This window comes from Castor canadensis, chromosome 4 (genome assembly GCF_047511655.1).
Source record: "Castor canadensis chromosome 4, mCasCan1.hap1v2, whole genome shotgun sequence".
NCBI classification, from domain to species: domain Eukaryota; kingdom Metazoa; phylum Chordata; class Mammalia; order Rodentia; family Castoridae; genus Castor; species Castor canadensis.
In genome coordinates this window covers 53,784,315-53,811,155 of record NC_133389.1, presented here as the reverse complement: position 1 = coordinate 53,811,155, position 26,841 = coordinate 53,784,315, and the positions used below count along the sequence as shown (strand labels likewise).

The following is a 26,841-nucleotide window of genomic DNA, read 5'->3' as shown; positions in this document are numbered from 1 at the left end:
TACATTATAGCATTTACAAAGGTTCCTACAGTGTATTAAATATATCATACTTAAATTCACCCCACTCCTTCATTCCGCTCCCCTGATTTCTGGAACAGTTTCAACAAGTATCGTTTTTGCATTTACATACATATGTACACATTATTTGCACTATACTCATCCTCCTACACTTTTCCCAACACCCTCCCAGCAGAACCTATTCTCCAATTTTGTAGAAGAAAAAACATAAAAGAGAAAAAGAGAAATGAGAGTTTTTGCTAGTTTAAGATAAAGACAGCTAAACAGGGAGTTTCCTCGTGTTGTTTCCATGCATGTATGTATTACAACCCCAACTGATTCATCTCTTCTAGTCCTCTTACTCCTCCCTAGTCCTCTTCCTATGGTGGCCCTGGCCAGTTTAAGATTTCTGTATTCATTCCTGTACAGTGAGCACATCAACCACATTCAAGTTTTTGGTTTCTTTCCCTTGCTCTCTCTCTCCCATGTGCAGCCTCCCCTTATTGTGACACACGTCCTGTAATATTGCTGCATTTGTTTTAGGTCTATAATCTGCATACGAGGGAGAACATGAGGCTTTTGGCCTTCTGTTGTTCAGATTATTTTGGAGATAGGCCTGGGCTGGCCTCAAACCTCAATCCTCCTAATCTCGGCCTTCCAAGTATATTACAGCATTTTAATCACTGTAGTTATAGGTTTATGTCATCTAGGACAAGTTTTAATTTTAGTGAAGTCCAATTTATCAGTTTTGGAGCTGGAGATGTAACTCAGTGTTCGAGCAGTTGCCTTGTACACATGAAGACCTAGGCTGGATCCACAGCAGTGAAAAAACAAAATTACCATGTTTTTCTTTTATGGTAAGTGCTGTTTGTGTTATGTGTATATATAAAAAAAACTCTGCCTAATAGAATGTTCATAAAGACATTCTCTCTTTTCTCTCCTAAAGTTTCATAGTTTTAGTTTTCATATTAAGATATATGATCTATTGCAAAGTAATTTTGTGTGAGAAAAGATAGAGGTCAAGGTTCACTTTCTTTCCTTGTGGATATTCAGTCCCTCCAGCACTTATTAAATTGATTCTTATTTCTATATTGGATTCTATTTGCACCTTTTTCAAAAATCAAATGATGAACTGTCTGGGTATATTTTAGACTGTTTTGATCACTTGATCTACTTTTTTACCTTTATGATATTGTTTTACTGTCTATACTACAGTAGCTTTATAAATCTCAAAATATGCTAGTCCAATTATCAAAATTTTATTCTTATAATTGATTTTATTTTTTTGGTGGGACTGGGGTTTGAACTCAGGGCTTCATGCTTGCAAAGCAGGCACTCTGTCACTTGAGCCACACCTTCAGTCCAAAATTTTATTCTTTAATAATGAAATACAGGACTGTAAAACAGATAACAGTGTGAGAGTGTGCTTGTGGGCAGGGGGAGGGTAAAAGGAGGAGATGAAGGTAAGGGAACATGGTTGATTGGCTTCATATACCTGTATGACAAAGAATGATGAAACCTCTTCAAACTGCTTTCAGTGTGGCAGGGAGGGGTTGGCGGGGATAGACGGTGGGGGCGATCTAACCAATGTACAATGCAAGGCTACTTGGAATTGTCACGAATCCGCCAACCCTGCAGTGAATACATGCTGATAAAAAATGAAAAAAATTCTTCTTCTGTGAGATTATCTTACCTATTTTAGGTCATTTTCATGTCTATTTAAATTTTAAATTCAACTTGTCTACTTATAAAAATTTTGCTGGGATTTTCACTGAGGTTGTAGTGAATCTATTTGCTGATTTTCTCAGGGTTTAATTTGCTCTTTAAAAAGCTATTACAATTGTACAAAATCATGGGGTTGTGTGATAATTTGACATATAAATATAATGGGTGGTGATCATAATTTGTTCTTTTGCTCAATAGAGATGAAAATTTATACACTTGATTTTAATCTTTTAAAAATGTATACTTCAAAGCATATAAAATGCTACCTAAAATATGATAAACCTTGTCTTTTAAACACTGCTCTGGCTAGATCCACATATATCATTGTTTTATCATCAGTAAATTTTCTAAATTCCCTTGCGGTTTCTTCTTTCATCTACAGTTATTCGAAATTTTGCCACTTAATTTCTACACAAAGGGTGATTTTTCTAGATATATTTTCAATATTGACTTCTAAATTCCTATTGTCAGAGAATATTCTGTATTATTTTAATTTGGAAGTTTTAGGAGTTATGGTCTATTTTGGTAAATCATTTGCACTTGAGAAAATCATTCTGCATTTGTTGAGATTAGTGTTTATAAATGCCAATTATGTCAACTTGGAAAATTGTGTTGTTCAGATATATTATGCTTTACTCATTTTTTCTACTTGTACTATCAATTACTGAGATAAAAGCATTAAAATCTCCAAATGTAATTATGGAGTTTTCTATTTATCCTTTTAATTCTGCCACTTTTTGCTTCATTTATTACAAAGTTTTGGTCTTGGATACATACACGTTTAGGGTTATTATGTTTCCCTGATGAGGTTATTACTCTTTGTCCAGAAGGCTGTTTTTCCAACAGTGATATAGGCACACCTCAGAGAAAGTGTAGGTTCAGATGCAGGCTACCACAATAAGGCAACTATTGCAATACAGTGGGTATTTTTCTTGTTTCTCAGTGCTTCTAAAAGTTATGTTCAAAGCTGTGATGATGGTGCATGTTTGTGATCCCAGCATTTGGGAAGCAGAAAAAGGAGGACTGTGAGTTCAAGGCCAACCTGGGTTACCCTGTCTCAAAAAACAAAAATTAAACAAGTTATGTTCCCAATACACTGTAGTCTACTAAGTGTGTTGTAGCATTGTGTTCCCAAAGGTAACTTTAAAATATTTTAAGTTACTTTTTTTGGTGGTGCTGGGTTTTGAACTCAGAGCTTTGTGCTTCCTAGGCAGGAACTCTGTTTGAGCTACACCTCCAGCCCATGTTGCTGATCATCTGAGCCTTCAGTGAGTCACAACATTTTTGTTGGTGGAGGATCTTGTTTTCATGTGCACAGCTGCTGACTAAACAGGTTGGTGGTTGCTGAACATTGGAGTGCCTATGGCAATTTCTTTTTTAAAAATAATGTAACAGTGCAATTTGCTTTGTCAATTGACTCTTTTTTGGGATATTTCTCTATAACACACAATACTATTGGATGGCATTATTTCCACAGTAGAACCTGTTTCAAAATTGGTGTCCTTACTCTCAAAAGTTGCTGTTGCTGCTTTACCAACTAGGAAATCAGTATGGTCACTTATTTAAAAAAGTTCAACATACATTGATCACGTTGCCCAGTGTTTCCACTCTTAGCTATCTACCAGGGAGAAAAAAACGTGTTCACAAGCAAACAAAAACAGAAACAAAACTGATGGACTTGATGAATTAAAGGCATTGCTCAAGTGTTAAATCACCTGCCTAGCAAGCCTGAAACCCTGAGGAAAAAGAAAAGAAAAAACCTGAGTGTGAATGCTTACTTGTAATTTATAATAACTAGAAACGACTCATATCTCTCAACAGGGGAATGGATTAAAACACTTGTGGAGCATGGATACCAACTAATCATCCATTAAAACAACAACATGTGCATTCATACAACACTTACTGAATCTCAAATCCATGTTGCTTGTGAAAGAATTGAGAACCAAAAGGTTAGATACATGATTTACATGACATTCTAGAAAAAGCAAAACTCCTGTGAAGTTTCACAGTGTATGTTGTCTGAAGTTGGATGTTGGAGATACTGATTACAGAGAAGCTGAAGGAAATTGTGTGTTGCGGGGAGAGTGTTTGATAGAACTATACTATGTAGTTGTGGTGGTTGATAAAACCTTATGCATTTATCACACCTACACAACTGTCACATCATTGTACAGTCCCACCAGTAATGAGGTTCTTATTTCTTCACATCATTAAGTGATAATTTTCCTATCTCTGTATCTTCTAATTTTGCTATAGTGGATGTGTACTACTTGCACAAAAATTAACATAAGCTTTTTTTTCGGGGGGGAATACTGGGGTTTGTATGTAGGGCTTCACACTTGCTAAGCAAGCACTATGCCACTTGAGCCACTTCACTAGTTGTGCTACTCTCCTTTTTACTTAAAAGGTACAGGCTAGGGTAGGGTTATTTATGGGCCTAATTTTAATACTGTTGCCTCAGTGAATAGGGGACCCAAGGAAAGAGAGAGATGGAGAAAGAGCCAGTCGTGGAGTAGTCCAGACAGCATCCAGCATTTAATGATTACATTCACCATGTTATGTGGGCATTGTTTATGGAGTCCCAAAACAATTATTACAATAGTAATAGCAAAGGTTACCAATGTCAGATCAGCATAATGGACACTATAATAATGAAAAATGTTGCAATATTGTGGGAATTACAAAATGTGACACAGAGACACAAAGTGAAAAATGCAGTGGGAAGAAATGGCAGCGAAAGACTGCAGGATGCAGAGCTGCCACAATCTTCAATCTATAAAAACAAAACCAAAACAGAGTATCTGTGAAGCGCAATAAAGAGAACGGGGACAAAATGAGGTAGGAATGTGTGTATGTATTTGCCAGCATGTAGATGGCATTTTTAAAGCCATTGGGCTTAATAAGATTAAGAGGAAAGGGAGGATAACTGGAGGACAGAAAAGGCAAGACTCCCCGGTATTCTAATATTAATGGCCAGTTGTTGAAAAGGACCTAGAAATAAAAGATGGTGAAAAAAAACCTCCATTGGAAAACCAAGAGGTGTGGAGTCCTGGAAACCCAAACATGAGTGAGTTTCAGATGAAGAAAGTAACGGGCTGTGTCAAATGGAGCAGGAGAGTAAGTCAAATGAGGACTAGGGTCCCTATTAGACACAACAACACAATGTGGAGGTCATTGGTCACTTTGCCGAGAGAGGTCCTGTGGAAGGTGGACATGCAAGTGCAAGAAAGAACGAGAGGAAAATTTTCCAAGACTGTAAAGTTTTCTGTTGCTGTTATTTGTTTCTGTTTTATGGCAGTAATGGAATTGGAACTCAGGGCCTCACCCTTCCAGGCAGCACTAAACTACTTAAGCCATTCTGCCAGACCAAGACCATGAAGTTTTAATGCAAAGTGGAGTAGAGAGAGATGAGGCAGTGGTGGGAGGGGGACAGGCCAAGCAAGAGATTTTCTTTATGATAACAATATGCTTGTAGGATGATGGCGGTGATCCAGTAGGGAGGGAATAAAGAAGGGAGATTTGTTGGTGCCGTGTCCTTGAAGGCAATAAGGGATGGAATGTGGTACACAAGTGGGAGGGCTGAGCTTTGATAAGAGACAAATCATCTATGGCAACAGAAGGGAAGGAGGAGTTTTCGGCCACAGGCACAGGTAGGTGGGTATCTGAGATGATGGGAACTTACATAAACTTTTTTTCTAATGGTTCTTCCTTGAAACAGTTCATTTGATTCGCTAGTTTGCAATCAGAAAGATTTGTATTTAAAATACTTGTGAAGTTAACATTATAAGTATTATATCACTATGCAGATTGTGGTGCCTCACACCTGTAATCCCAGCTACTCAGGAGGCAGAGATGAGGAAGATCATGGTTTCAAGTCAGGTAGGGAAAATGGTTGGGTATTTCACAAAAAAAAAATGGCTGGCAGAGGGGCTCAAGTGGTAGAGTGCCTGAGATATAAGGCCCTGCGTTCCAAAAAAAAAAAAAAAAAAAAACCGGAGTACACTTAATAAAATTGAGCACCACAGATAAACAAGAACAAGTTAAACACAGTTCATATAATAAAATTCAAGGGAGAAATTTATAAAGATTAAAAAAAAATACAAAGAATCAGTGACTCCTTTCTTTGAAAAGATCAACAAAGTTGACAAACCCTTACACAAACTAACGAAAAGAATGTGTTTACATGGAAAAAAAAAAAAAAAAAAAGCTAATGCCAAGACAATTTTCAGATCTGAAACAATATCCTTAATTGAGCAAATATATTTTCTGACTAGATTTTAAGTCAGTGTCTATCATTGTATCCTGCTGAAATAAAAGGCAGGTAAAAAGGAAAGCTAGCAGGCTTTGCTTTATTATCCTTGGAGTTTTTTTGTTTTGCATAAAGAAAAAAAGGATACAAAAGTAACTAGCTCTGGTAGAGTGGTTCAAGTGGTAGAGTACCTGCCTAGCAAGAGGGAGGCCTGGACTTAAAACCCCAGTACAACCAAATTAAAAAAAAAAAAAAAAGTAAATAGATGGCAGTTTATTTTCACGGACTGTTTGAGATTTCCTTGCTGTGCCCACTACTAAGCCAAAAAGAATGGAAGGACTTAAAACAAGAATAAACCATAGTCATGATCTAAGAAGCATGAGAACCTCTGCTCCTCTTCCTTTACATCATAAAAACTTAAAAACATGCTTATCTATAAATACAAAAACAGAAGATCCCTCATAATCTTTTTCCAAAATTTAAAAATTATTTCAGTAAGTTTAAACTTGAAACCTAAGAGCAGATTCTCAGAAATGCATAATTGGAAAGAAATGTTAAACTTAGGAGACTTACACAGACAATGTAAATGTGTATTTGAATTAATTACCTCTTCATCGCTTAGCCAAGGTAAAGCCAGAATTTTCAATCCCTCATTCCTATGGAACATTCAGTCCCTAAAAGCTTCAAGGAATGAGGGAAAACAAACAAACATACACAAGGAGCCAGGCACCTGTGGCTGATGTCTCCGATCCTAATAACTAAAGAGGCAGAGATCAGGCGGAAGGCACCCTGGGCAAATAGTTCACAAGACCTGATCTTGAAAATAACCAACATATGAAAGGAATGTCAGAATGACTCAAGTGGTAGAGCACCTGTCTAGCAAGCGTGAGCCCTGAGTTCAAGACCCAGTACTATCAAAAGGAAAAAAAAAAAAAAAAAGAAAGAAATACTCAAGGAAGAAAAAAAACTCATATGAATAGGTCCTTGAAAATAGATATAAAGTACAAATCCTTCAATGTAATATTTGGTATCTTAAAGGTAGTGTTATCTAGCAAAGAGAGTTGGACAGCCTATATTCCAGGCCTGTGAGTTTGATCAAAAGTCAGTCAATTTAAATGGCTTTTAATTTTCTATAAAACATAAAATACCATCTAACACTCATTCTCAAAGAGTGATATAACAATGAAGGGCAAACAATGCAAACTCTTAGGTTCTAACAAACATTCTATGGTTTGGATCTTGAGTGTCCCTCAAAGGCCCTTGCGTTACAGGACTGGTCCCCCCACCTTGATGCCATTGGATGCAATTAGTGAGCATTTAAATTTGGTATCCTAAATAAAATGTCTAAAAGCGTCTGGAAGATCAGCATAACTCAAAGACCCAGTATTTCCCAAATGATCGCTGCATGCTTTACAAAAATCATACCTGGGTAAAAGATCCATTTACAGAGTTAAGCCATTAGACTCTATAGAATATGCAGAACCATATGGAGAGAGCTGTTAAAACACTCACTATTGGGCTGGGATGCAGCTCAGTGATAGCACTTGTCTAGTATGCACAGGGTCCTGGGCTCAATCCCTAGCAAGCACATGGCACTACCTACCACCAAGCACAAGGCCCTGAGTTCAAACCTCAGTACTGCCACAGAAAGAGGGAAATGGAAAGGGTGGGGGGAGAAGAGAGAGAGACAGAAAGACAGAGAGACAGAGAGAGAATATACAGGTATCCTGAGAATAAAATGTCTGAGAAGTGCTGTTTGCTATTCTAAGATAGCTATTAAGCAGAAAGGATATTTCATTTATTCCTAACTTGCTACTTGTCCGCAAAACTCACATACCTCTTTTGTGTTTAGAAACATGAAAATATCTTATAGGATATGTTCTTTATCATCATTTCTCTCCATCTAGGGTACCTCTAAGTCTCCATCACCCCTGTCAAACTAGCATATCCTGACAGGGAAAAGCAAAAGCTCAATGTTTTACTTTTAAAAAGACACTAAAAATCTAAATTAAAAACTAACTTGTTTACAACTTATAATTAACATTTTTCTTTCTTTCCTTTTTTTGCAGAGTCTTACACATCCTAGGCACACACTCTACCACCTAGTCACATCCCTAGACCACGGTTTTTCCAGACTCGGCTTCAACATGCAGCTCAGGCTGAAGATCTCCTGCTTCCACCTCCCAAGTGCTGGAGCTACATGCATGTGCCACCACACTCAGCATGACTTAATAATTTTTAATATTTAGAACACAAAAACATCTCCCCAATAGAAAACTAACCATTTCAAACATACTGTATTTCAAATATCATATAGGGAACATGTTTAAAAATTAAAAATGCATTTTAATACATATAAACTATGCATGTTTTTCCTGGATAAAATGTGACTTTTTCCACTGGGAAAAAGTGACTATTTTATGTTTTAGAAATACACAAAAAATGCTAGGTGCTGGTGGTTAATGCCTTTATCCCTAGCTGCTCAGGAGGCAAGAAAATAGTTCATGAGACTCCGTCTTGAAAATATCTAACACAAAGCAGGGTTGGTGGAGTGGTTCAAGAATTACAGTGCCTGCCAAGAAAGCAAAAGGCCCTGAGTTCATCCCCAGTACCACAAAAAAAAAAAAAAAACTCATATTGTTGCTAACATCTACCTTCATCCTCTTTAGTGCATGAAGTCAAGAAGCCAGGAATGTGTAAATTGATAGCTAAGAGACAGAGACGCTTGGCAGTTACAGAAACTGCAATGATTATCAGGTTTACTCTCTCATTTTAAAAGGAAAATAGGGCCTAAGAGTGTTACCTAACAGCACAGGTCCTAAGCTCAGTTGGACACAGGAGAACTAAATTTCATTATTTGTTGATGGTTTGGCTTTCTAGCATTTTGCGATTCTAGTAACAATTTTCTATGTGACCAAACACTCAGCTTTTCTGCAAGGCCCTGTTTAGGTTAAGGGAAACAAGACTGATACAAATAATATAATATACATTCAAAACATCACCATGTGTATAGTAAAAAATAAAAAGTAAAATTTTTAAATTATATTAGATTTGCTTGTCTAAGATCATTATCAAGAAGCAAAACCAAAGTTTCATCAAGAAGCACATTAAAGGAAAAAAAAAAAAAAAAAAGGAGTACATGAAGCTCATCATGCACCAGCAGCTCACAACTGCAATTCTAGCTATTTAGAAGGCGGAGATCGGGAGGATTGCAGTTCAAAGCCAGCCCTGGCAAATAGTTCATTAGACCCTATCTCGAAAACACGAAAAACAAAAACTGGCTATCAGAGTGGCCCAAAAGCTAGGGCACCCTCCAAGGAAGCTCAAGGCCCTGAGTCCAAACCCCAACGCCACCAAAACAAACAAACATGAAAGTATGTCCCATGGACAGTTGGCAAAACTGTATGGTACTAACTTACCAAAAGCTGTTCCACCAGCTTTTTCACATTCTGACCCATTTCTGGAGACTGAGATCCACTACATGCTAGTTTTATTAACATTGCAAGGAACTTTTGACATTTCTTCACATTTTCTACCATTGTCGAAATATGGAAAAACAAGCAATCACAATGTTAGCTGGCAAACAGGATTCAAGAACATTGGTAAGGAATTGTATTTATTTATATAAGGTGCAAGTAAGAGCTTACTGAGAAAGATTATCACAGCAGCCGCTGAGTTCTCTGCTTTGAGACTGGGCTCACTTGAGGGGGTAGATGATGCTCCCAAACTTGATGGCTTCAGGGTAGTCACAGTACTCACCACTTTGGCAGGAATAATGGTGACCACACTGGTAGGCACAGTCATAGACTCAAATTCAATTAGATATGTACTGCCATGATACACTCGTGGGTACCTCACTGCACACTTATCTTACCGCAAATGAGCTGAGATTGCTTTACTTGTATTTGATGCTCTAATAGTCAATGCAAGGTACACAGAAGAACTCAGACTCTAGTAGATCTGGGTTTCATTCTCACCCACCTACTTTTCTTTTTCTTTTTTCCTTTTTTTAATTTCTTTTATTCATATGTGCATACAATGTTTGGGTCATTTCTTCCCCCTTTCCCCCGCTCCCTCCCTTTCCTCCATCCCCTCCATCTCCCCCCGCAACCCCCTTGCTACCAGGCAGAAACTATTTTGCTCTTATCTCTAATTTTGTTGAAGACAGAATATATGCAATAATAGGAAAGACCAAGGGTTTTTGCTACTTGAGATAAGGATAGCTATACAGGGAGTTGACTCCCATTAATTTCCTGTACGTGTGTGTTACCTTCTAAATTAATTCTTCTCGAACTAACCTTTTCTCTAGTTCCTGGTCCCCTTCTCCTATTGGCATCTGTTGCTTTAAAGTTTCTGCATTAGTTCCTTTGCATTGAGGACGTCAAATGCTATCTTGTCTTGTTTTGTTTGGGAAGGGGGGTTCTTACCTCCCTTGTGTGCTCCCACAAAGTCCAACCCCCTTGTTGTGTTTGCCCTTGATCTAAAGTCCGCATATGAGGGAGAACATACGATTTTTGGTCTTCTGGGCCTGGCTAACCTCGCTCAGGATGATGTTCTCCAGTTTCATCCATTTACCTGCAAATGATAAGATTTCATTCTTCTTCATGGCTGAGTAGTATTCCACTGTGTATAAATACCACATTTTCTTAATCCATTTATCAATAGTAGGGCTATATCTTGGCTGTTTCCATAACTTGGCTATTGTGAATAGTGCTCCAATAAACATGGGTGTGCAAGTGCCTTTGGAGTAACCTGTGTTGCATTCCTTTGGGTATGTTCCCAAGAGTGGTATTGCTGCATCATATGGCAGATCTATGTTTAGATATTTAAGAAGCCTCCAAATTTTTTTCCAGAGTGGTTGTACTAGTTTGCATTCCCACCAGCAGTGTATGAGGGTTCCTTTTTCCCCATATCCTCACAAACACCTGTTGTTGGCGGTGTTTTTGATGATGGCTATTCTAATAGGGGTGAGATGGAATCTTAGTGTGGTTTCAATTATCCACCTACTTTTCATTGCCACCTACTGCAATACTGACTACAGGCAAAAGTCACTTAATCCTCCTAATTCTATGACACCTGTCTGCAAGAAGCAAGGAAAACAAAGGGACTTACTGTCCTAGGATTGTCTGTGAAATATAGTGCTGCATACAGAAGTCCTCAAAAATTATTCCTAGTTGCTTCTCTAAAAGTATCAAATAGCAAATCTTTATATGAAAACAAATAATCTCCTGTCCTGTAATCTCCTGCTTTTTCTTGAGTATAAAGCACAGTGAACAACTGATAATCTTATATTCAAATAGGCTGACTGTGTGTAGACCATTAGAGCAGGCACAAACAATATTACAAAAAGGGGATGTCTTCACAGAGTGGGAGAAAATATTTGCCAGCTATACATCAGACAAAGGACTGATAACCAGAATATATAGGGAACTTAAAAAACTAAATTCTCCCAAAACGAATGAACCAATAAAGAAATGGGCAAGTGAACTAAACAGAACTTTCTCAAAAGAAGAAATTCAAATGGCCAAAAGACACATGAAAAAATGCTCACCATCTCTAGCAATAAAGGAAATGCAAATTAAAACCACACTAAGATTCCACCTCACCCCTGTTAGAATAGCCATCATCAGCAACACCACCAACAACAGGTGTTGGCGAGGATGCGGGGAAAAAGGAACCCTCTTACACTGTTGGTGGGAATGTAGACTAGTACAACCACTCTGGAAAAAAATTTGGAGGCTACTTAAAAAGCTGGACATCGATCTACCATTTGATCCAGCAATACCACTCTTGGGGATATACCCAAAAGACTGTTACTCCAGAGGCACCTGCACATCCATGTTTATTGCGGCACTATTCACAATAGCCAAGTTATGGAAACAGCCAAGATGCCCCAGCACAGACGAATGGATTAAGAAAATGTGGTATCTATACACAATGGAATACTATGCAGCCATGAAGAAGGAAATGTTATCATTCGCTGGTAAATGGATGGAACTGGAGAACATCATTCTGAGTGAGGTTAGCCTGGCCCAAAAGACCAAAAATCGTATGTTCTCCCTCATATGTGGACATTAGATCAAGGGCAAACACAACAAGGGGATTGGACTATGAGCACATGATAAAAGCGAGAGCACACAAGGGAGGGGTGAGGATAGGTAAGACACCTAAAAAACTAGCTAGCATTTGTTGCCCTTTATGCAGAGAAACTAAAGCAGATACCTTAAAGCAACTGAGGCCAACAGGAAAAGGGGACCAGGAACTAGAGAAAAGGTTAGATCAAAAAGAATTAACCTAGAAGGTAACACCCATGCACAGGAAATCAATGTGAGTCAATGCCCTGTATAGCTATCCTTATCTCAACCAGCAAAACCCCTTGTTCCTTCCTATTATTGCTTATACTCTCTCTACAACAAAATTAGAGATAAGGGCAAAATAGTTTCTGCTGGGTATTGACGGGGGGGGGAGAGGGAGGGGGTGGAGTGGGTGGTAAGGGAGGGGGTGGGGGCAGAGGGGAGAAATGAACCAAGCCTTGTATGCACATATGAATAATAAAAGAAAAATGAAAAAAAAAAAAAAGAATTAACCTAGAAAGTAACACACACGCACAGGAAATTAATGTGAGTCAACTCCCTGTATAGCTATCCTTATCTCAACCAGCAAAAACCCTTCTTCCTTCCTATTATGGCTTATACTCTCTCTACAACAAAATTAGAAATAAGGGCAAAATAGTTTCTGCTGGGTATTGAGGGGGTGGGGGGGAGAGGGAGGGGGCTGAGTGGGTGGTAAGGAGGGGGTGGGGGCGGGGGGAGAAATGCAAATATGAATAATAAAATAAAATAAAACCCAAAAAAAAAAGGGGATGTCTTATTTTCACAGTGAAAAGAATTTCATCTAGTTTACCTTCAGTCACAATGAGGTGTGACTCTACCACCACCTGCAGGACAAAAAGTATACCACAAGAAATGACAAGCTGGGTCATAATTTAGAAAATCACACTGAGTTAAAACAAATATCTTATTTCAGAGACAAAATAATGGGACCAAGCACAGTGCTTCATGCCCATAATCCCAGATCATTAGGGAGTGAAGATCATAAGGATCAAGGATGGAAGCCAGTTGGGACAAAAAGTTAGCAATATCCCATCTCAATAAATGTAAGCTGGGTACAGTGGTGTGTACCTGTGAACCCAACTAAGCAGTAGGCAATAGGTAGGAGGATCACAATGGAGGCTGGCCTTGGGCAAAAATACTAGACCCCACCAAAAAATAGCTATAGCAAAAGCATCTGAGGGTGTGGTTCAAGTAGAGTGCCTCTCTAGCAAGTGCAAGGCCCTGAGTTCAAACTTCAATAAAAAAAAAAAAAGAAAGAAAAACTAAATCAATCAGGGCATAAGAAAAGCCTGAGGTACAGAGGGGAAAGAATAATACAGTTCACACAGAAAACTGAGCACTACAGTAATTTTTACTTAAATGCTTTCATTTTACAAGAATACAACACAGAAAGCGCAGCTTGTTATCAAGAAAATTTCATCGTGTAATGGTCAAGGTAAATATGCTTGAATGTACACCAAAATTTCTACTTGGAAACAGTGGTGCATCTATCAAACAAGAAATGTTTTAAGGGTAAAAATGGAAAGGTAATTAAAAATACTGATTAATGATAAAGACTAAAGCTAACGAAATGTTGAGCAAAAGAGGTAAAATAAAAAATTTCAACAAAATTAGCACAACTTTAGTAAATATAGAGAAAGCCTCAAAGGCAACAGCGAAAATGAAGTCTTCCTCCTATCTTTAGACATGCTCTCCCAGACTACTGTGCATTTCTTCTGAATCCTTCTAGAGATTTTGCTAATGGAATTGAGGCATATGTACAGTAAATGAGTCTTTTTCTTCAGAGTTTGTTTTATATGCAGCCATAAAAGCTCTGTAACAGTGTATTTAAGCAAGTGTCATATGGAATTTTAACTAGTGATTACAGTGGGCTTTGATGTCCAGTGAAGGGGGATTCCAGGACAGTCCTGTCTCCCTTACCTCATGAAGCAAAATAAGGACCAATGAAATGTAAGCCCAGGACAACTGTCATTCTTTGCTAGCAGAGAAAGTACTTAAGGCATTTTACTTTGCTTGACAGTATTTTGTCTCTTCTCCATGTTATAATTTGATCTCAAATGTCTTCCAAAGACCCATATGCTTAGCTTGGAAGACATATGGCACTACTGGGAGGTGATGGAAGCTGAAAGAGGTGGAATTCCTAGTAGAGGAATTCCAGTCTCATGAAGGGGACATTAGAAATACCACCCCTTCCTCTTCCTGTCTTTGGCTTTCTTCTATGAGGTGAGCTGTCTTCCATCACACATTCTGCCATAACATACTGGACCACCTTGGGCCAAAAGTAATGAAGCCAATAGATCATGGAGTGAAACCCACAGAACTGTGAACCAAAATAAACCTTTCCTCTTTTTAAGTTGATTCATTTCAGATACTACTTACAGTAGTGGAAAGCTGACTAACACTCCAATCTGTCTTTCATAATTCTTTCCAATATAGCTACTACCTGTACCTTTTCCACATAACTACCTTCCATGCCAAATTCTCCTTTAAAGGGCATGGAAGGGTACATAATCCTGGTATTCCACTGAAGGATTAGATAGACCTTCAAATACAACACTGCCTTAGACTCAACTTTCTAGTCCAGTTAATGGTATTTCCATTCTTTCCAAGACTGCATTGTATTGATTAAGCATGTTTTAGGAACAGGAGAGAAAAGGGCTACATTATCTGTGAAAATTAGTTATACACAATTTAGTAGATCAAACTGCATTTCAAGGAGTGTTATTTTCTGTACCTGTATGAAATCTCTTCAGGTTTCTTCGTATTTAATTAGAAATACTAATTTTAATACAAATCATTTGCACATTTATATCCTAATCTAACAAAAGACATCATTATTTTGTCATCATTAAATAAAACACTGAACGCAAAGATTTCAAACATTTCTTGTCTTATATATACAGTAGACCATGTTTGAAGCCATTTTAAACAAATATTGACAACCATTATGGGATAGTAAACAATTTCAAATTTCTTACCACACATTTGCCATTCTAGTGCACAATGAAGTACAACTCCTATCTTCTCATTTCCAAGTTCTTGTTCCTTAGTTCCAAAACCACACAACTGCCATGCTGCAACCTCACATGGGACACAATTATTAACTTCAGTTCTGGGAACTTCTACTGCCCTCGACTACCAGTGAGGGACACCCCAGCTTAAAATACACATCAAGCCAGGCACCCGAGGTTCAGGTGTATAATCCTAACTACTCAGGAGGCAGGGATCAGGAGAATCATGTTTCAAAGCCAGCAGCTCAAATAGTTTGCCTTTGTGTGACTCTATCTTCAAAAGACCCATCACAAAAAAAGGGCTGGTGGAGTGGTTCAAGGGGTAAGAGGCCTGCCAAGGAAGCATGAGGCCCTGAGTTCAACCCTAGTACTGCAAAAACAAACAAAACAAACAAACAAAAATTCTGAATATTCAGAGGGCACAGAAATAGAACTTTGGCAGCTGCAGCTGGCAAGGGGAAAATTAAAACCCAGGGACATGAACAACCTCTGATACAACCTAAGAAGTAACATTCAAGCAATTTACCCTTACTGCTAACCTGGCTCCGAGCAGATCCCTAAAGACTAATGAGTGCAGTGGAGTTCCTTTGTTTTCCCAGCCCAATATAATTTGTTCTCTGTGTCCTAAAAACTCATAATGTACAAATGGCAATTTTAAGTATCTAAGATCATGTTGCTAAGTATATTCTCTTTCTGTAATATATATATATTTTAACCAGTGTCATTATATATTTAAATCTTTTAAGAAATATATGCTCTGAGCTGGGCACCAGTGGCTCATGCCTATAATCATAGCTACTCAGGAGCCAGAGATCAGGGTGATCTCAGTTAGAAGCAAGCCCAGACAAACAGTTTGAGAAATCCTATCTTGAAAATAACCAACACAAAAAAGAGTGACTGAAGTGGTAGAGCAGTGCTAAGCAAGCATGAGATCCTGAGTTGAAACCCCAGTACCACCAAAACAAAAGGAAGGAAAGAAGAAATGCAGGGAAGGGGGGAGGGGAGGGAAGGAGGAAAAGGGAAGGGGAGGGAAAAGGAAGGGGGAGGGAAGAGGAGGTGGGGAGGAAGGAAGAGGAATCCAGTGAAAAAACTAATAATGTACTGCTAGTCTAAGCCCCTTTACTAAAACAATATGATAATGGACATTACCTCTTTGGCCCAATAATTTTAGATTTTATCTTGGAGGAGGGGAGGGAGACCAACAGTTTGAGACAATCAGTGCAGAGTTTAACAAGGAAAGAATTTCCATTGGGTGTTGGAGGCTCATGACTATAATCCTGGCGGGAGGGGGTGGAGTGGGTGGTAAGGGAGGGGGTGGGGGCAGGGGGGAGAAATGAACCAAGCCTGTATGCACATATGAATAATAAAAGAAAAATGAAAAAAAAAAAAAAAGAAAGCAGGAAAAAAAAAAAAAACAAACTCTTGTTGAAATGTAACTGTCATTATGACAGCATTAAGATATGAGACCCTTAGCAGGAGATTGGGCTTTGCAATTTTGGATGGATCAATGCTACTAACCGCATTAATGGAATGGGGGTTAGTGACCTCAGGAACGGGCTCTGGATGAAAGGACAGGTTTGGCTCTCACCCTTATCTTCACTTCCATTTTCCATCTCTCCCTCCCTGCCATGCTCTCTCGCCACGTAACGTCTTTTGTCACGGGATGAGGACCTCACCAGATGCTGATGCCATGTTCTCGGACTCCAGTGTCTAGAACGATGAGCCAAACAAACTTCTGTTCATTATTACAAACTTTTCTTCCATAAATTACTCAGTTCTTGATCTTCTGCTAAGATTGTATAAAACATGCAAACATAAATGTGTAGAAAACCTACACAGATCTCTCATAGATGAGAGTTTTGTCATCCTACAGCGTAACTACCAAGAGCACCACAGCAAGTCATTGAGGGTAAGGGTAATCTAAAAGTGGATAAAGGAGTAGGGAGATGAGTAGTGTCAGCTGCAGCCCAAGACCAACTGCAGCAATAGGGCTAAAGTTCATCCCATTAACCTCCTTTTGTTTCCCAAGGGAGAAACCCAGAACAACTGGTCTCCAACATATGTGAGGAAGTAGATCCAAATGATGAAAGGAGTAGACTGAAGTGAACCATCACAAGAAGAGATTTGCATGGTCCATACAATTGGGAGCACTACTGAACAGTGGTCAGTGGTCCACTCCATCAGTTTTGCCCCAACTACAGAAAAATCACTTTGCCCACAAATATAATTTTCCCAAGAGAGTCCACATTCAATGACTAATCCAACAATGGGAAGGAAGGGCAAGCTAACTACATTGGCCCACAATGGGACAATGCTAACATAACATACCCTATATGCTTCAAAGTTCTCCAGTAGGATGACTCAGGCTTTACTGGGCTGGTATCTAGTTTAATCTCACTTACTCTCCTTCCCTTCCACAGGGATTGATCCCTAATAAATATTACATACACCAAATTCTGTTTCAGTCTAGAGACTGTGACTCTAGAGACTATGCTCCTAGAGACTTGCTACATGGCTAACTAGATGTATTTGTATTAACTTAAAATACATCTAAGAATGTACACCTTGTTTTCTTGTTATCCATACCTCCAACAGTTCACAGTTCAATACATATCATCACATAGCATTGAGTTGCTCTTCAATATCACATAGTTAGCAACTTTTGCATCTGGAAGGAAATAACTGAACAATAATGATGAAAGAACAACTGTATACATATGGCCACATATAAGTGCAACTTACTTGTATTGAGGAAGGATTTGGAACAGTGGTTGCCACAGTAGTTCCTATCTGTGCCAATTTTATAACAGGTGCCACTACCACTTTCTTGACTAATTCTGAGCTAGAATTCTTGGAGAGAGGGACAAGATAACACAGTCATTGGTATTAATCATTTAAAAGTCAGTCATCATTATGGAGAACATTAAAATACATACCATAACAAATTTACTTGCTATAACTGGCATTATAACCTTATAGATGTTAGGCACATTCTATACTATAAAACTGACTGGTCAATTAGCCAGTTGGCAATCAATTCCTAGTCCTAAAGAGATAACTGAGTCATTAAAAACCCTTTTGTTTATCTGAAGTTTTCAACTAAATAAGTACTACAGCCTTCAGCATTAAAATCTTAAACTTGACTCTGGCCAGGTGCTGGTGGCCATGCCTATAATCCCAGCTACTTGGGAAGCAGAGATCAGAAGAATCATCAGTCGAAACCAGCCTAGGCAAATAGTACTTAGGACCCCATCTCAAAAATTCCTAACAGAAAAAAGGCCAGGCAGAATGGCTCAAGTGGTAGAGCACCTGTCAAAAAGCATGGATTCAAACTCCAGTACCACCAAATAAAAATCTTAACTGTAGTTCTTCAGAAACCATATGAATTCTCATTTAATATTTAATTATTAAACAAAAAATCTGCTAGCCAATATTGTTGACCTATGAAAAAAGCCAAAGGAGAAAGGGAAGGAGGAACTGTTAATGACAGAACAAGTAACTGCTTGAGGTTGAGTCAGAGTTAGGAGAGCACAAAAACAGATAAGAAAAGGGCAGGGAATAATATTCCCACAAAAACCCTGCCATCTTTCACTTGGATGAGCTGAGTCAGTCATCAAGAACATGCTAAGCTACATTCACCATTTTCTATTTAAATAAAGATACTCACAGAAATATTTTTAAGTTTGTCATACAGGATAAGCATTGGTTATTTAGAAAGATCACCATGTACATAAAACAAAGTCATTTTCTAACAGCACGAAAGTAATGAAATATTATAGCAATTTCTATGCTATACAAAGAGAATTTCTGTAAGGTATGGAACAAAGTGAACACCACACATGGTGTCTCACTATTTTACCACAAATTCAAATTGAAGCACAATGGTTATTTTCTTCCAAGATTCAAACTGCCCTTTTTGAGCATTTTGAGTACCACAAAATCATTGAGTATAAAGATTCAATATTCATTATTTTAGCAATTATCAAATGCCAAAACCAACAATCTTGATTGAATTAGCATATTCAACGAAAGGCACTTAATTGGAAAAGCTGAACAGAATCATCTCCAATTACATTTACTGATAAACACGTACATATTGATATGCAGATGGTAGCTGGGAAGCAGGGAGATTAAGATTTCTTACCTGTATTGTACAGATTTTGACTGTTTGAGTATGTACTGCTACTACTGGCCTTGAAGTTACGTTGTTTGTGGTGTCGGCTCTTATACAGCTTGCTGAGGAGACACCAGCATCAACTGACCACTATTACTTTTGATCAAAACTGTTCTATAGTTAAAGAAAAACAAATGTGACTTCTAAGCTTACAAATTAACCATAATCACCACATATTTTCTTCTCCCATTCTAACAATGGAAAATGCTGAATAAGAGCTTGGTAGATAGCAAACTCCATGTCCATGAATTATTATACGGAAAATGGTAAAATGTTTTCATATAAAGCTACTTTGAAATATTATAAAAATAGCCAGGCATGGTGGCAATGCTGGTAATCCCAGGACTCAGAAGGCTGATAGGAGGATTGTGAGTTCAAGGTCAGCCTTGAGTCCCTGTGTGAAAATACCAAAATAAAATAAAATTAAAATTAAAATCTAAGCATATGACAAGAATCCAAAAGGGGACTGGTGGAATGGCTCAAGCGGTACAGGCAAGCATGAGGCTCTAGTGCCACACACAGGTACTTTAGAAAGAGGCAAAATACTCATTCTTCATGATAACAAAACTATGACGTTAAATTAATTAAGATGTGACTACACAAGCTGGGCTGAAGATATGTTTCATGTGATAAAAAAGCACCTGCCTCCCAAGTGCTAAGCCTTGAGTTCAAGCCCAAGTACAGCAAAAATAACAATAATACCACCCTCCATACAAGTTGACCAAATGAACAGAAAGAATATAGAACTCCAAAACACACTCATACGGATTTATCATACAGGCCAAGCATCCCTTATTCAAACTTCTTTCAGACCAGAGATGTTTCAGATTTTGGAATTCAATTTTTTTTGAAATTTGGACTATTTGCATAGACTTTACCACTTGAATATCTCTAGCAGAAAATCCAAAATCCAGTATGTTCCAAAATCCATAGCTTTTGAGCACTGACATGATATTCAACAAATGAAAGACTTTCAAGTGAGATGGCTACCCTGTGTGAAATTCTCCTGAGGCTCTGCAGGCTCATGAGGAAAGAAGTGACTCTTCAATAAACAAAGCTATTCACCAAACCACAGGTGCATCATAGATATGGTCTGCCACAGGCTTGTGCACTGAAGGCTTAGTCTGTGACACAGCAGTGTTCATCGGTAATGGAATCAAGAGGGCTCCAACCTCATCAGTGCATTTTTCCACTGACAGGTTCATCATTGTATGGGTGTTATTGGGAAGTAATGGAAACTTAGGAGGTGGGACCTATTGGAAGGGAGTAGGTTCCTGGGGTGTCCCCTTGGGGACTGGATCTTGTCTGCTGTCCTTCTTCCCTCACCATCTGCCTCTTGCTTGCCACGAGGGGAGCCACTCTGCTCATCTACATGCTCCCTGCCATGATGTTCTGCCTCATCACAGCCCAGATGCAATATACCCAGGGAACCACACATTGAAACCTCTTAACTCTCAGCCAGAATGAACCTTACCTACTTTGATTTTCTGAGGTATTTTCTCAGTGATGAAGGCTGACAAACACAGACAGAAAGGCAAAAACTAACGACAACAAATTCCAATTCTTAGCCAAGCATGCTGGTACACACCTGTAATCCCAGCACTCAGGAATCTGAAGCAAAAGGAGTGTGAATTTACGGTCAGTCTGGGATTCATAGCAAGTTTGAGGCCAGCCTATGCTACACCGTGAGATCTTATGTCCTCACCCCCCCCAAATTAAACTTTTACCCAATGTGGAAAATTATCTTTTGAATTTGAAACAGGGAAGGACTTCTTAAAATAAGTCTGAGAAATTTAATTACATTAAAAGAACTTTCAGGGCTAGAGGTGTAGCTCAAGCTACAGAGTGGCTCAAGTGGTACAGTGTCTGCCTAGAAAACAGGAAGCCCTGAGTTCAAACCCTAATACCACCAAAAAAAAAAAAAGAAATTAAAAATGATAGACCACTTATACTAGGCCATAAAACAAGCTTGCATCAATAAACTTAAGAAGGATTTAAATCATTAAATATATTTTATGCAGCCATGAAGAAGAACGAAATGTTATCATTCGCTGGTAAATGGATGGAATTGGAGAACATCATTCTGAGTGAGGTTAGCCTGGCCCAAAAGACCAAAAATCGTATGTTCTCCCTCATATGTGGACATTAGATCAAGGGCAAACACAACAAGGGGATTGGACTATGAGCACATGATAAAAGCGAGAGCACACAGGAAGGGGTGAGGCATAGGTAAGACACCTAAAAACTAGCTAGCATTTGTTGCCCTTAACACAGAGAAACTAAAGCAGATACCTTAAAAGCAACTGAGGCCAACAGGAAAAGGGGACCAGGAACTAGAGAAAAGGTTAGATCAAAAAGAATTAACCTAGAAGGTAACACCCATGCACAGGAAATCAATGTGAGTCAAGGCCCTGTATAGCTATCCTTATCTCAACCAGCAAAAACCCTTGTCCCTTCCTGTTATTGCTTATACTCTCTCTACAACAAAATTAGAAATAAGGGCAAAATAGTTTCTGCTGGGTATTGAGGGGGTGGGGGGGAGAGGGAGGGGGCGGAGTGGGTGGTAAGGGAGGGGGTGGGGGCAGGGGGGAGAAATGAACCGAGCCTTGTATGCACATATGAATAATAAAAGAAAAATAAATAAATAAATCAATCAACAGATAAAATATATATATATATATATATATATATATATATATATTGTATGAACTACTAAACTACTAAACTGGGATGAAACTAAAAACCACTAACAGGAAAAAAAACAAGTGGAGGAACTCACCAATGTGTTCCTAGACAGCACATCCCTACATACCCAAAAATGAAGGCACAACCTAGCACAATTGCGGGATCCTGCTACCAGTGTCCACAGGAAAATTGATAGCTACAAATGTCTACCTTAAAAAGAACGGTCTCTAATCAGTAACACCTTCCATCTTAAGGCAAGCAACATAAACAACAAGCAGAAGAAAAATGATAAAGATTATAGTAAAGGTAAATAAAATAGGGAACAGAAAGACAATTGAGAAAAACCGGTGAAACCAAAAGTTGGTTCTTGGAACACATCTACAAAGCAGCTCTTCTCTGTTGGTGGGTTTCTGTGGTCAATGGTACAAAAACATTTAATGCCATGCTATCAACATGGGTAGGCTTGGCTTTAATTTGCTATTTAATGCAGGCAAGTTTCTTTTGCTTTGTTGATGTATGAAATGAAAATTTAGACTCTAAATCACCATTCAGCACTGATACTCAAGGAGGCATACTGCACACACTCAGGTGTAAGCACTGTTGTACAAAGAGGAAATTAGTCCTAGACTCAAGTTCCCTCGGGCTCCGACAAGTTGCCAGGCATTGGGCAAATTATTTACCCTTAGAGACCTCTTTCCTCATTTGCTACCTGCCTATTTTGTCCCACGAATAAGAAAATACAATATATTAAAAGTTCCTAGCATGGTAAGTCCTCAACAAGTGATTTGTTCCAATTTATTAGTGACAATTCTTCTATCTTAATTTTTTTGGACTGTTTCTAACAAACTTTAGTGATGAGACAGGAATTTATATTTTAACAAATTAGGGGGCAATTTCATTCAAACACAGACCTAACAATGTAAAGTGTAGGCAGGATGACAATTTATAAGTGGTAAATACCTAGAGTCTAACCAGTTTAGGTATTTTGTGTACCATATAAAACTAAAACAAAGATTCCTTCTACTGGGAACATAATCTGCCCATAACTTCACAACCAAGCACAGTATAAATTACAAACACAAGCTCTCCGTCTTTGTGCTAGGGGATTCCAAAGAAATCTTTTCAATCAGTGCTTCCACTTCTTTACTACTGAGTCAAGACTAGGAAAGGATCCCTTGGCTTGGATTTTTTTATAGACCTATCTGCAGGAAGGAGTTCTAATTTCTGCTCACTAAAATTAATGAGACAAATTCCAAGAGACTTTCAGTTGAGCAAAGACAGAAGGTAAAACACTCTTAATTTTACTCGGTACATTTAACATATGTACATTATCACGAAGCAAACCCTGTAAACCATGAAAAATGGCCCTCTGCAGTAATAGCCCCTAGGATGAAAAGCAGTCAGAAGACTCATTAAGGATGTGCTCACACATGGCTTCCAATGTAACCACGAGGCGCTGATGTATTTGTCAATCCTGGCACTTGGTTCCTAAGAGTCTCTTCTAACAACACTTACAATCGCTCTACAGGAATTCTTTCTGCTACTAGAAAACTGGAAACTTATTATACCTTGGCAAAGACACTTTTTTTGCATGATAATCTAAGCGTGTGGGAATAGCAACCGGCCCTTTCTCCCCTATGTCCCCTCCCTAGGAGCCAGTGTCTCAAGGGCCCTTCTGAACATGCTGCTCCACCTGTGCTGTCCCTTAAGGGAAACGATTACTTCCTTGAATATGAAAGCTTTAATGACACCAAAGGGTTCTATTAATCGTAAAGCCAAATTTCTGGCCCATGGTGGCTTCCAAGACGCTCACTGCAAAGTCAACATTATGGAAGGTTCTCTTGGCTCGGACTTTTTATTTTACTTTATTTTAGAGCCACCAGCAAGAAGAGGCAACCCGGGGCTGCGACATTACACGTGTCACCGCAGGCTGATGCTTGATGGAGGCTCAACATACCTGGAGGAAGCTGCACACTAGCCGGCAACTGGATGGTCGTGGTGTTCGGGGCTTTCACGGTGACAATCTGAGGAGCCGGCAGCCGCGGCCCGCCGCTCAGTTTAGGAAGGGCACTGACAGGAGCCACTTTGGTCACTAGCGTCCCCAGGGGGGACCGCAGGGGCTGGGACGCCACGGACTCCACCTGGGTCACGGCGCCCAGGGTCACCGAGGTGCTGTCCACCCGGACCGGCAGCGCCCCGGCTGGGGCCATGGCCTCGGTCCCCGGGGCGCCCATCACGGCGCTCGGGGCGGCGCCGGCCGGCTCCGAGAGGCCCGCGGGCATTCCCCGCGGTGTCAGCGGCAGCCGGAGCGCCGCCGTTCCGGGAGCAGAGGCCACGCGAGCTGTGGCGGGCGGCAGGCGGCTTCAGCGCGCTTCTGGCTCCACAGCATCGCTGGGGACCGGCAGAGAAGCCAGAGGAGGGCGCCGGCTGGGGGCAGGACCGCGCGTCCCAGCCCTTCCTCCGCACCCGCTCGGAGCCGGCGACACCGACACCCGCCCGAAAGTTCAAAAAGTACAGAAACGCAGCATCTCAGAGCCCCTCGTCCCACTCCTGACCTACTCCGCCACGCCAGCCATGTTTATATAGCCACGCGGAGAGCTCGCGCAGACGCCCATCCGCCCCGCCCCGGGCTTCCCCGGAGTCCCGCCCTCTGATTGGCCAGCGGGAGGAATCGCGCCCGTGACGTCACTCCGAGGGTATTAGAATCTTCCCAACGCTGGCCAGCCTACAGTGGCAGGCTGCTGAAAACGTGTCACCTGCAAGGAGCAACCTGCACCTGGAGAACTGCTGCATCAGTCGTCCTCTCCTTGGTGTCCCCCTGGCCCCCACTTCTGTGTTCCGGAAAAAGCCTGAACTAGACTTTCCGAGGCTTCTGGTTTTCTAAGAGAAAACTGTGGAGGACTGACTTGGGAAAAGGTGAAATTGAATCAGAGCTCGATCGTGCTTCTGCAGTGATTTTCTGTGGCTTCACTCAAAAGTCCCACTAAAATTAGCATGACAGTTGTCATTGTGAAAATAAGAGTAGTGTATAATCTTATCTGTGAAATGTGCCTGTTTCCCTATCATTTTAGAGTTGAACTGCCTAAAATCTAAAATCGATTTTTTTCTTCCTCCGTCCTGTTTGGTTTGTTTCTATTACCTAGAACTTACTTGAATAGTTTGAATGTCTAGCTCCTGGGAAATGGCTTCTACATTCTCCAATTCTAGCACTATGGTCTTAAGTTCAATTAACTGAAAAGTACCTGGAATATTGAAAAACTTGCCCCTTCGTCATCTAATCTAAGAAGATGGCTTGGTTTCTAACCATGGTCATAAGATTATATGTTTGTAGAAAACAACACTATACCAAAGGAGATTTTCCAAGTTTGCAAGTATAATGTTGTGTGTTCCCCCCCAAATTCAAACGTTGAAATCTTAATAATATTGATTATGAAAAGGCTTGATAGAGATAATACTGCGTGCTTTTTTATAAGGAGACTTTGCACATTTTTCTTTTACATTTTTATTAGCATAAGTTAATTGTCAAAGGGGTTTCATTGTGATATTTACAAACTTGCATATATGTGCTTTTATCAAATTCCAGGTGGTTTCACTTCTCCCAATTTGTATATAAGGAAGGTAGGATACTGAAGTAGTCTAGAATTAGGGAAAGTTCAGGACTCTTAGAAAATACATCACTTAATACTGTATTTCACACTGAACATTCCTTTCTCTGAGTCTCCTTTTCAATTCTAAATGTGTGCAGGTATTCACACCCTAGCTCAGGGACAACTCAAAGCACCTTCACCTGGCCAGGGCACCACCCATCTCCTCCCCACTCATTAATTACTGGTTGAGAATCATGAATCACCAGGTTTTTTCCTTCCCATAGGTTAATAGAGGTTTTTAAAGCACCTGGAAAAGAAAGAGAAAAGCTCTCTCTGCTTCCAGTTTCCAATGTTTGTAATTTCCTTACATAATTTTTTTTTTTTTGCAGTTCTGGGATTTGAACACAAAGCCTATACCTTGAACCACTTCCATGAGCCCTATTTTGTGATTTTTTTTTTTTTGAGCTACAGTCTTATGAAACTGTTTGTGAAGGCCGGGATTGAACCAAGATCCTCCTGATCCCTGCCTCCTGAGTAGCTAGGATTACAGGCACAAGCTACCATTGCCTGGTTCCCCTCTGTAACTTTTTTTTTTTTTTTTTTGGTACTGGTGCTTAAACTCAGGACCTTCACTTTGAGCCACTTCACCAGTCCTATTTTTGTGAAGTGTTTTTCAGATAGGGTCTCGCAGAGGTATTTTTTGTGGGCTATATTTGAACTGTGATCCTCCTGACCTCTGCATCCTGAGTAGCTTGGATGACCTACGTAAGCCACTGGAGCCCAGCTCCCCTATATAATTTTAATAAAATCCATTACAACATGTGTCCCGTCATGGATTCTTCCATGTAGGACACAAACAATTTGGAAATTTCCTGATCACAGATTGCACCATTGACATTAACACTGTGACTAACTGTTTCACCTGCCAATGAGATTGATTGCATGTTTACAAATCAGTTGAGCCAAGAAGCAGTAACCAGGAGCATCATGGTTGGAGACCAGCATGGGCAGTTCTTCAGACCCCATCTCAAACATACAGAACACAAGAAAGGGCTAGCATAGTGGTTCTCATGGTACAGCATGTGCCTAACAAGCATGAGGCCCTGAGTACAAACCCTAGTACTGCCCTCCAAATGAACCATCATATTACGGTGATATAATTCACCATATTAAGAAACAGAAAAGGGGCTGGGGGATAAAATCCATCCTCCATTCCTAATAAAAACCCTCAGCAAAGTAAAAATAAGACAAAACTTTCTTCATATTACAAAAGTCCTCTCCAAAAAAAATCAGAGAA

General features: G+C 39.6%; 1 protein-coding gene across 2 annotated transcripts in view; it reads right to left on the bottom strand.

Annotated features, from left to right (window-relative positions):
• The window catches only part of LOC141422502 (transcription initiation factor TFIID subunit 4B-like), an 84,272-nt gene extending 59,712 nt beyond the window's left edge, over positions 1–24,560 (bottom strand). Inside the window, exons 1-4 of one of the 2 annotated variants that reach the window (XR_012447109.1) lie at positions 23,915–24,560; positions 19,243–19,386; positions 17,841–17,948; positions 16,687–16,808 (exon numbers count right to left, since the gene is read on the bottom strand). Coding sequence is in view for 1 of the 2 variants with exons in the window: in XM_074070204.1 (XP_073926305.1) it covers positions 23,915–24,239 (325 nt within the window). In the remaining variant the exon portion in view is untranslated. The remainder of the gene's footprint in view (positions 1–16,686; positions 16,809–17,840; positions 17,949–19,242; positions 19,387–23,914) is intronic. The other variant, XM_074070204.1, reaches the window with a different exon arrangement.
• Between the last annotated feature and the right edge of the window lie 2,281 nt (positions 24,561–26,841).